General features: G+C 36.2%; 1 protein-coding gene across 6 annotated transcripts in view; it reads left to right on the top strand.

The window, feature by feature from the left end:
• Positions 1-5,908, top strand: part of LRRC34 (leucine rich repeat containing 34) — a 33,641-nt gene extending 27,733 nt beyond the window's left edge. For 5 of the 6 annotated variants that reach the window (XM_037525723.2, XM_037525726.2, XM_037525724.2 and 2 more), the window contains 4 exons: positions 856-1,010; positions 1,362-1,517; positions 2,118-2,244; positions 4,119-5,908. In XM_037525723.2, the coding sequence (XP_037381620.1) occupies positions 856-1,010; positions 1,362-1,517; positions 2,118-2,244; positions 4,119-4,325 (645 nt within the window). In that variant the 3' untranslated portion in view covers positions 4,326-5,908. The remainder of the gene's footprint in view (positions 1-855; positions 1,011-1,361; positions 1,518-2,117; positions 2,245-4,118) is intronic. The other variant, XM_037525728.2, reaches the window with a different exon arrangement.
• The last annotated feature ends 6,278 nt before the right edge of the window (positions 5,909-12,186 follow it).

The following is a 12,186-nucleotide window of genomic DNA, read 5'->3' on the forward strand; positions in this document are numbered from 1 at the left end:
TTTTTCTGTGGAGTTTTTGGGGTTCTCTATGTATATTATCATATCACCTGCTAATAGTGATAGTTTAACTTCTTCTTTTCCTATTTGGATTCCTTGTGGTACTTTGAGTATGTTAATGGTCGCTGTCACAGAATATTTCCTCCTTCTGTGTTTAATTACAAAGGTGTATCTTGAAGTCTCACAAACTTCCCTAGAGGTGGGGCAGCTGGATTGCACTCTGGGTTCCAAAAAAACTGGATCCCCTCTGGGGTCCAACTTCCTGCCAGGTGGGACCAGGCTTGTGGGGGCCTTCAGCTCACCTCTGACTGCACAGGGAATCTTCCCCCTCTGGCTCCGTGGGGAGCCTTCTGCCAGTTTCAAGCAGTCTTTATTGAAGAAAGGTCCCTGTTCTAAGATGGCGATGCAGGGGACGCACTCCCTTGCATGCCGGGTCTGCCCCGGTTGTGGGTGCCCGCTCCCCCTCTGGGCTTGGACTGCTGGCCAGAAGGGGCCTGGCATGGGCGAACTTCCCAGCTCACCTCTGGCTCCACCAGGAGCCTTCTGCCAGGAACCAGTTGTTTTTATTTTACTTCTGGAATAATTGTTTCTCTAAAACTATTAGCAGCCCCGCCTACTTTCATTACTTAGTTACTACATCTTGTAAGTGCCTGCTGCTTCTCTGTAGGGTATTTAAGATATCATGTGTGACAAAGATGCTTTTTATTTTTAAAACCAGCCCAAATCATATGCAGACTTGCAGACTAATTGTCTTAACGGATATGATCTTGAAAAGCTAATTTAAATAACAGCCTGTTTGCAATAAATGTATACTGCTTCAAAATTATATTTTAGAAAAATGATTTTATTTATTTTTAGGAAGAGTCTACATTTCATCTCAGCCACATGTTGAAAGAAAATCACTACCTTGTTGAACTACACGTGTGTAAGCATGGTATTAAAAATTGTGGTATGAAACAGTTATGTGATGCACTGTATCTGAACAGTAGTCTACGTTACCTTGATGTCAGCTGGTAAGTGGTTATTTACACATTTAGTAATTCAAGTTACATCATGGGAATAATCCATGTATTCATATAACGTAGAATGCTCTGTTATATTGATTTCATTGTCGACTTTTCACTCTAAGTCTCAGTATTTATTTAGTTTATACAACTATCTCTTAATAACTTGAGTTAGCAATTTAATTGCATAAATTGGAATGAAAGCAATATTTTATGGCAATTTTTTACTAACTTTTTTGAGTGAGTAAAATCTTCACTAAAATAGAAATTACTGTGTATTACAGAATTTCAAACATATTTTCTATATGAATAAAAGAATAATACTTCATATTTTCAAATATAAATTTTTTCCTTTCCCAGCAATAAAATAACTCATGATGGAATGGTGTTTTTGGCTGATGTACTGAAAAGCAACACTACCCTGGAAGTAATAGATCTTTCTTTCAACAGAATAGAAAATACAGGAGCAAACTATCTCAGTGAATCACTCACAGCACACAACAGGAGTCTTAAAGCGTTAGTATGGTTTTATATTTATTCAAAATAATAGTTAAAAACTAATTTTTGGAATACTAATTTTAAACCTCCTAACTCATAATACTCATGATGAAATATGGAAACTCAGTACTAATGAGTTACAGTACTAATGAGTTACTAATGAGTTCAATTTCTTGTTTTTCAAAATTTAATATTTAAAAATTAGACTAACTCTATGATCACTTAAGGTTAATGAGAAAATTCTTATTGCTTTTATTATTTTTACTGAATTCTAATAGAAAAATCATAATCATTCAATATAATCAAAGACTTAAATAAAATCTATTTGGATGACTTTATCCTGAAAAATATCTGCAGTTCACCTCAAACAATGACTAAATAATACAAAACAACAGTCAGTTTCTAAAATGTAGATAGTTCTACTAGGTATAGGAAGCATCCAGTTAGGAAATTAAGTTTTTTGAGTTTTAGCAATGACATGGCCAGTATTTGACGATTACATACTGAGGAAGAATGTTGACTTTTCACAATAAAGTGTTTGTAATACCTGTTGCTGCTAGCTTATACATTCTCTTTGCAGAACTGTTGATTTCCAGGGTTATTGTTGTTTTTCTGTAGGCTGTCAGTTGTCAGCAACAGCATAGAAGGAGAAGGGCTTGTTGCACTTTCACAGTCAATGAAAACAAATCCCATATTCTCTCATATCTATATTTGGGGAAACAAATTTGATGAGGCTACATGTGTGGTAAGTGGTTTTTTTTTTTTCATGAGGCTTTTTCTGGGAACTTCTTTATAACGCTGGATATTATTTACATTTAGGAATGTTTACAGAGTGATCAAAGCTGTAGCTTTGATAGTTTAAACATAAGTCCTAAAAATTAGCTACTGGAACATTTTGTGGATGAAATAGCCAAAGATAAAAGATTCCACATACTAGTATAAAGACCTGTGAGTTAAATAGCCCCAGTTCCTCCAAAATTAAAAATTCACGATCGTTGACTTATGAATTTGATGTGGCCAAATCTCCATTCTGTTCCCCAATATAAAACCACAACACAGAATTTGGAGAGCTATAACACAAACTCTTAGAATATTTACTATGTTTATGTAAGTACAGAGAGCACTTCATACTACTTTCATAACAAACAAAAACAGTAAGTAGTTTCATTTGGAAAAAATGAAGAAAAAGATGTTAAAGTTCTCAAATTTGCAAAATGACTAAAATCTCTACCACTAAGAAAGTAGTACACTACTGTTTGAAAAATAAACCCTATGGGGCCTCCCTGGTGGCGCAGTGGTTGAGCGCTGGGTTGCGAGAAGCTGCCCACAGCCTCTGCAGCGCCGGTTTGATCCCCAGCTGCTCCCCGGCCACCGGAGGAGGATCCCACATGGTGCGACAGACCTCCCCTGCTGCCCGCTGCTCCCCTCAGCAGTGTACTTCGGTCCTTCTGCCTGCTCTGCTCCCTGCTCTGGCTCTGGTGAATTCTCTCACCCTCCCGCGCTTCTGACTATACCCAGTGCTTGTATAAATAAATCTTTAAAACAAAATAGTTTAAAAAAATAAAGTAAATAAAAAATAAATCCTAATTTTAGAAAAAACATCCATATCCTTTAGTAGTTCTACACACTAAAAGCTGAGTAAGTTGAGTTTGGAACGAATAACAAGCTAAAGCAGAAAGTAACTCTACTTTAAATCCTTGTCTAAATTTATACCTTTCTTTATAGTCACAACCTTACTGACAAATCAGTTCAACATGTTTGTAATAATGCCCTTACATAGATAGCAATGACCCTTAACACATACAAAGAAAATGCTACAATCTGGAAATTAGGCAACCAGCCAGGCCAGCATCTTACACTCTGGGAATTGTCTCTCTGAGTCTAACTCTAGATTAGCCTCTAGGGACTCATAAACTCCATACAGTTATATACTAAAATCTGAGGCTGTTTATTTTTCTGAGGAATGGGTCCCTGCCTATCATCAGAACTATTTTTTTTAAAGATTTATTTATTTATGCACACAAGAACTGGGGTTCAGGACAGAGGTGGGGGGAGGTGAGAGGATTCACCAGAGACAGAGTGGGGAACAGAAGAGGCAGATTGACTGAAATACACTGCTGAGGGCAGCAGCGGCAAGTCAGGTCTGCTGTGCCCTGTGGGTAGCTCCCTGGCCAAGGATCGAACTCGTGCTGCAGTGGCTGAGGATAGCTTCATATGTTGAAGTCTTAACACCTTGTACCACGAGGGAGGCCCTATCATCAGAACTTTAAATGTATATATAGACCCCCCTTTTCAGTTAAGAACCCCTATAGGACTGTAAAATTTTAACCATAAGCCCTTCTGTCTAAAAATAGGTGATACAGAGCTATTAACTCTGGGAGTTATAAACTAACAAAACATGTCTAATAATTAAAACTTAGAAAATTTGCAAAGTAAAATTTCATTGCATGGAATTGAATGAATAAAAATCTGTCTATACCTGGAAAATATTAAAATTCAGCAGTACTACTCAGAATATTTTAAACTGCAAATTAATTTGGATATCAAAATAATTTTCAGTACTATGAAATGAATATACTATTTTTTTAATGACATGGTTTCTTTTCTAAAAAATTCTAGGCATATTCAGACTTAATTGAAATGGGCCGTCTAAAACCAGACAATACAGATGTGGGGCCATATGTGGTAGATGGACGTGTGTATCTTGCAGAAGTATCTAATGGCCTGAAAAAACACTACTACTGGACACCAACTTATGGAACATCCGGTAGCCACTCATCTACTAATGCAGGTTTCACTCTTGTACCTGTAGGTCAACATCTGTGAAAAACATCTTGAAGAGTTTTCACGTATTTATCTTACCACTTTCACAGAGATTAATACAATTTATAACCCATTAGATTTTTCTTTCATAAATTAGGACAAATTACTTTTGTCAAATGTGTAAAAAATATGACTATATTAACCTTTATATAATTGTTCATTGTGAAAAGAGTAGTATAATTTTTTAAAAAATTTTATAAAATAGAGACTTAAAATTTTAAGCCTAGAGAAAGAAGTTAACAAACTGGTTTCTTTTCAAAATGAAAAGAACCAAGTAGTGAAACAGGATATAAGGAAAGGGATTATATGTATCTTAACTGAAAGTTGTCATGATTTTATATATTTAGGTATGACAAATAGGAATTGATGCAATCTCACAAATACAAAGACATACATATATATACACATATACACAAATACATATAAACAAATGTATACTTTCCAAACAAATCAATGCTGCTGTGGAAAATTTTTTAAATAGTTCCCTTTCAAAGGAGCCAATAACAATTTAATGATTTTATGGCAAATTAATATTGTCATCATGGCCAATCTTATTTTCAAATTAATTTTCCTATGAAGGGGTAGTAGGCACAATGTCTTTTGATTACAGACCTATATTCACAAACTTTATTAATTTATATATATCAAGAATGATTTATTACTGCCCAAGTCAGGCAAAGTATGAAAAAAATATGCGGACAATTTAAAAATTTTATTTTAAATAAAGCTGAGTTTCTATAAGTCTAAAATACCATCTATCTAAATTTAGAAAGTGAAGACACAGAATAAAGGAGATGGTCAACTGTAGAGTTGTCGAAGTATTAATCTTCACTAAAAGTATTGTGAATTCCTTAGAACACAGCTGTAATTATTCTAAAAAATTAACATTACAAAAAATTACATCTGCCATTGTCCATTCTTTCAGTAAACTAAAGACAAATATCCCCCACTCACCATTTTAATGATTTTTAAAAGCTTAACAGATTTTTCCTTATATTCAGCACATAATAACTTTCCTTACACCCTGGGTTGGGGGTAAGAGGGTGTACAGATGGCGATAGTGGTGATGAAATGGGAAGAGCATCTGAATAAACTGTGTGAGGCTTTATTTTCACTTTATAAATAGGCACTGAGCCAAGAAAGACCTAAATGCCTTATCAATCCATTTGTGTGCTCTTAGAGATGAATTTGAATCTTCCAGGACAAATGGTTGCTGCTGCATTGGCTCTCTGCTGATAAATGAAACCTTAAAACATCTGGAGTACTTGAAAAATATGCAGCAGTTCATGTTAATGATATCACAATGTGTGAAATGGATTTCAAGGTTTTTAGATAAATCTTGTTTATATGTTACATTAAAGAAAACCACTACAATCTTATAATGCAATTTTAGAAATAATGACCTTCCATTGATGCAAAAAATGTTATTGAAGATTTGTTGTCAATAAATGTTTACAGTGGGAACAAAAGCGTATAAACCACAGAATGCTACAAGGAACTTTATCCTGACATTTATACAGGTTGATTTTACCAGTTACTGACTTTACTCTTGTTTTTTTTGTTTTTTTTTTTTAATAAAACCTTACTTGGCAATGTTCTCCATGCTTCAAATCTTGTTTTCTTTTTATCTTAAGATCTTTCCTCTGAAAATATAAACATGATCTTTTTTTTCCTTACCAACATTTTTTACATTATTACATGCTGACTGTATCTATAATTAAACATCTGTATCTAAAAAGGTTAAACATCCCAGGAAAGTTAAGTGTCTATATATTGTTAGAAATGCAATAAAAAATTAGTACTTCTTTTGTCTTTTAATAAAATTTTGAAAAATCAATTGATGCAATAGAACCATGGTACAGAAAAAAATATGAATTTTTTAAACAATTGTCATTACATTTGGAAAACATTTAGCTGGTGAAGTAATGCTACTCCTAGCAATTAGAGAGTCTCAATAGCTGGGACTTTTATAACAATGTGACAACTGTCTTATATTTGCTACAAATGCTAAATCAGCTTTATTTAAAGTGTGAAGCATGACCCTCACCTGGCAAATGTTTAAAAATACATCTTTTTAGATTTACACCTACTGAATCAAAATTTGTGATAGTCTGGGGAATCTGCATTTTAATAATCCAGGTTGTTTAATCTTGGTCTATTAAAGAATCAGTGCTCTTTTTCTCACTCAAATTACATACACATACACACACACTTTTAAAAGGAAATGTAATCATTCAGAAAATACACAAATCTGAAATGGAGAATTATCACAAAGCTAGCACATCTGTATATGCCATCTGCACATACCCAGATAAATGCCACAAGCTTCCTAGTAGTTCCTCCAACCCTCTTCCTATACAAACCACTATCCTGACTTGTACCATCAAAGTAATTTTTGCCTGTTTTCAACTGTAATATAAATGGAATCACAGTATAAAATTTTTGTATGACTTCTTTTCAATATTACAATATGAATGTGATTCATTTAAAGTAGTCCATTCATCCTTCATTGCTTTCAAGTATTCCACAATATGCAGGTTAGGAGAGGAATCTCCAGGATTCTGGGAAGAGACATAGACTCTCAACCTCGTACGCAGCCACCTCAAAGCAAACTGAGTAATGTGGTTTGCTTTCCTAGCCTGCTCTTGTCCTGTGAAAAGAACCCATGAGTTTCCCAAGAAGACTCAGAAGGGAGCAAAGCGGGAAGCAAGCAGACTTATCTTGAGTTTACAGAGAGGTGTCATATGCTAAACCCACACCCTGACCTTTGCTGGATGTTTGAGCAGTTGCAAAAGTGGCAGTTCTCTGTGCCCAAGAAACTGAGGTGAGGCCAGTTGAGCCAAGAACTACTGGACTTTGACCAGGCTAGAAAAAATGTGATCGTGTGCTTTATAAGCTGTTACCTATTGCATCAGAGGCCATAGAATGGAGGGCCGGAAGACAAGATTTCCCCAATGCCAGGTTGCCACTTAAGCCCACTGCTGTATATATTTGGACACATATTTTTTAGAGAATACAAAGGGCAGACATAAGAGTTTTCCAAAAGTTTAAGCCTTACCTTAAAATATAATCTACAGCTCCTTTATATCACAGTAGGTCTTAAACTGGCTAAGACTAAAAGTTTATTTTTTTTAGAATTCTCACTGGGTAGAGGCTCAAGGACATGCACGTTTTGCAGGAAAACTCCACTTTCTCTGCATTATCTGAGCTGTAAATTTGCTACTCTATTTTTTTTTATGTGTTCAGTTTCCTTCCATTTCCCCCTTAGCAATCATTCTTTAATATCCAGCTCAGTCTCAGATTAGCTGTTGCAGATCACAAAAAGCAAAAAAGAAAAAGTTTATATTTTTCAGGTATTTGAGTTTGTCTCACATAGTCCGCTTTTCAGACTAAACAGCTTTACATCTTAATATCTACTATTCAAATCATATCCATCTGGTTTCTACTATTATAGCTGCCTTCTCAGAGGATCATCATGCTCAATATGTCCCCAGTGGTGGCTCTGATTTGAGTCCTATTGCTCCACATGTGCCCAGCAAAGTGTTACTCCTCTTTGTGGGGTTTGCACCACCCTGGTTTTTTGTTACCACTTTCCATTTCCTTTTCTCTTTTGCTCATTAGCTGCATTTCCCCCAATATTTCATCCTCATTTTTTCCCCCCTCATCTCCCGGGCCTACAATCATTTCTATTAATTATTACCCTTATCTGCAAGGTCTGTATCTCTAGTTTTAACTCTTACTGTTTCAGGCTCCGACTATTACTAGACATTTTCATGTGTTTACCTCACCACTAATCAAATTCAGTATATCCAAAATTCTTCCACAAACCTCAACTTGTCTTCCCTGTCACAATGACATCACCATCTTTATCACCAAGGATGAAAACATAGGTGTCGAAGGGCATGGTCTAATTGCAAGCAACAAAAAGCGATCGAAGCCTATTGAAGGGGGATTTACAATAAGGTGAAGATCAGTGGCATCCACAGACAAGGAAATGAAGCATACTATCATAGCTCAAAAATGGGATTACAAAGCCTAAACGAAGGCCACCCACTTCTATTTCTAATTAGGATTTCAGTTTCTTGGTCCTTTAAACCTGCTTCATACCCTTAGATCTGCACGTCAGCGTTTTCTGCTAATTCAACATTTCCTTTAGACTTTGGCTTGTTTCATTGACTCTGGGCCAGTAGAAAGACTCTGACTGGCTCAGTCTGAGTTCAAGAAGAATTCTATTTCCTTGTTAAAGTGTCTGGTGGCAAGATCACAAGCATGGATCACAAGCGTTACAAACGTGGCTGTCTAATCCTGACTCTTCAACAATCAACTGTAGTTCGGTGTGTGAAATCATGAGTTCTAAACCTGGCTCTCTAACTCCACTCCTATAGCACAGGCTAAGGGCACAGAAAACATTTAATTAAGACTGTGGGTACAGTCCTGAACCTATCTTTGACTCCTATCTTCTTTCCATTTTGTATTTTCCATCCAGCATCTCAGTCAGCGGTGTCTAATTTCTCCCATTAGCCGTGTCATTTGCCTATCCACGGGAACAAGGGCCCGTTCTCTGTCCATTCAACATCCCTTGACTGCTTCAACATTTCCCTTCATGCCTTCCTGCATGACAACACTGAATATTCTGGCTTTTAAAAAAAATTTTAAATAATTTTTTAAAAGATTTATTTATTTATGTATACAAGAACTGGGGTACAGGTCAGAGATGTGGGGGCTGAGAGGATTCACCAGAGACAGAGTGGGGAACAGAACAGGCAGACTGACTGAAATACACTGCTGAGTGGGGCAGTGGGTGAGTCAGGAGAGTCTGCTGTGCCATGTGGGTAGCTCCCTGGCCAGGGATTGAATTCGTGCCACAGTGGCTACGGATTGCCCATAGGTTGTATCCTAACCCCTTGCACCACCAGGGAGGCCCTCTGGCTTGTTTTGTTGCTAGTAAAATTTATGCGTTGTCTTTCCCACTGATTGTAAAGTTAAGGACGGAGTTTATCTTATCTTGTAGCTTTGTGTATTCTGACTTCAATACTTTTTCAGCATTTAAAATCCTGACAAGGCATTTTAATACAAGTATCTTTTCACATCCATGCTGTTTCATTTTAGTATATATTATTCTTGAATTAGATATCCTATTCTGGATAGTGACTATGTTTATCTGATAATTATCTAATTCCTTCAACAAATACACTGAATCTCTCACATGAATGCAGCTAGGGTTTGCTGAGGACAGATGAGTAGACCACATATCACTGTCTCAAGAAATTAATGGTTTGATAACTAAATATTAACATTGTTCATGTTAATAAAATTTAAAGACAATGACTACAACATTCTTACTTGGTAGTATTTCTAGCTAAACTCTGAAGAGTCAAATTCACTCACTGAGTGAAAGATGGAAAATAATACAACAGGCTTCATTTTTCAATGTTTTCCAAAGGCAGAAAATCAAGAAATGTTCAGAATAGTTTTCAATTTTGATATACATTAAAATCACCTAGAGTTTGATTAAGTAGGCCTAAGGAAGAACATGGATATTGGTATTTTTAAAAATGTTTGTGATATATATTCAAATGTTGGAACTATTACTCTTTTTTAAAATGAGTATATGTACATTGTTTTTGAGTACATTTCAACTACTCTCATCGGTACCACTTCTGAAATATAAAATTTACTGTTGCAACATTTTCTTTTGAAAAAAAATTCTAGGGCCTCCCCGTTGGCGCAGCAGGTTGAGAACAGCGCTGTGAAGCTGTCCACAGCCGCTGAGGGTTGGTTCGATTCCTGGCCAGCCAGAGAGAAACCCACATGGCGGGGCAGACCTCTCCTGTCTTGCCCGCTGCTCCCCTCAGCAGTGTTCTCAGTCTGTCTGCTTGTTCTGCTCCTGCTCTGTCTCTGGTGAATCCTCTCACCCTCCCATGCCTCTGGCCTGTACCCCAGTTCTTATATAAATAAATCAATCTTTTTAAAAAAAAAGAAAAAAAAATTCTAAAATTTATCAAAATCATGCTGTGAAATGAAACGAAACAAATACCATTTAAAAACAGCAATCAGGGCCTCCCAGTGGCGCAGCGGTTGAGTGCTGGGTTGTGAAGCTGCCCGCAGCCTCTGCAGCGCCAGTTTGATACCCGGCCGCCAGGCGAGGGTCCCACATGGTGCAACAGACCTCTCCTGCCGCCCGCTGCTCCCCTCAGCAGTGTACTTCAGTCCTTCTGCCTGTTCTGCTCCCTGCTCTGGCTCTGGTGAAGTCTCTCACCCTCCCGCGCTTCTGACTGTACCCAGTGCTTGTATAAATAAATAAATCTTTAAAAAATAATAAAATAAAAAAAGCAATCATTTCTGTACAATCTGTGCTTTCCTTATCTTAAAAAGCCTAAAACCGGGGTCTCCCTGGTGGCACAAGGGGTTAAGACACAACCTATGAAGCTGTCCGCAGCCTCTGCAGCATAAGTTCGATGCCTGGCTGGCCAGGGAGCAACCCACATGGCATAGCAGACCTCTCCTGACTCACCCGCTGCTCCCCTCAGCAATGTACTTCAGTCTATGTGCCTGTTCTATTCCCTACTCTATCTCTGGTGAATCCTCTCACCCTCCGCACCCCTGGCCTCTACCCCAGCTCTTGTATGCATAAATGAATAAATCGTTATTTAAAAAAAAAAGCCTAAAGCCTATCAATACAGTGGAATATATCTAATAGAAACACAAATTTAATTTAGAAAATAACTTCTTTCTCAGTAAGATCCTCAGCATCCTAGAGCATTTCAAAAAGTTTATAATGCTTAAATGATTAAGAAATATCTTTTCCAAAACACTGCTTTGTAACAAATAACTTCAAGTTGCACTTAAAATGATGAGTGTTACAATGATATCAGATACAATAAAAATGTATGCATAGTATGATAAAGAATAGTATGGAAAGAATGACAAGACAGAATACTCAGTCTTCAAGTTTTCTTTACATGTCATTCAGGGAGAGCATCAAGTCATGCTAATTTAAAATAATTTTAGCTAAGTAGCAAACAGTGTGAAGAAATGCATAGTAGTAACTCAACTTTAGCTACTCCAATCCAGTATTAAAACAGAATAAATTGAAGGTTAAGCTCTACAAAGACAAAAAGCTAATCACCATCTTATTAGAGGAAATTTGGTAGCTACTGTCTTCATAATATTATGACATCACTATAGCAGATTTAAAAAAGAAATTTTGTTCAGTAAATGCTTGGATTAATAAAGATGTGAATTATATAAAACCTCTCCATTTCAGCAGGCTTCTTAAATAAGCTGAGTCTTTAATTTTTTCACATTCCAATTATTTCCTATTGAATTTAAGCCAGAGTAAACATTTTAACTTTATAAACTGAATTTAAACCCAGTATATTAAATTAATATACATGCATAATTAGATTTCTTAGAGAAATAAGTAGTATGCTGTATATTATACAAAGGCAGTATTTCAAACTTCATTAAGTCAATATCCCTAGTGGCAATTTATTGTGAAAATGCTGAATGTGCTGTGAAATAGGGACAATCTCTAGAGTTTACAAGGATTAAATAGTTTCACTATGTTCACTAAGTGATTCCTACAACTAGGATTCCAGAGAAAATACAATTAACGAAATCAATGCAAATAGAAAATACATTAATTTTATTTCACGTATTGTTTAAAACCAGAAAACAAGCCATGACTAATGACATGGCAGAAATGAGAAATATTGTCAACATGGTGGTTTGATCAGCTATAGGAACTGACTTTATGGAAATAATGTCCAAAGATCAGGTGGTGAAATATATCAATAGGTAGGAAAGGTTCGAGATGGGGAAGACTGGCAATAAATATCAGAATAGTAATGAATTTTCTAAT

The sequence above is a fragment of the Talpa occidentalis genome, unplaced genomic scaffold (assembly GCF_014898055.3).
Source record: "Talpa occidentalis isolate TD23 unplaced genomic scaffold, MPIMG_talOcc4v2.1 talOcc4.4, whole genome shotgun sequence".
Lineage (NCBI taxonomy): Eukaryota > Metazoa > Chordata > Mammalia > Eulipotyphla > Talpidae > Talpa > Talpa occidentalis.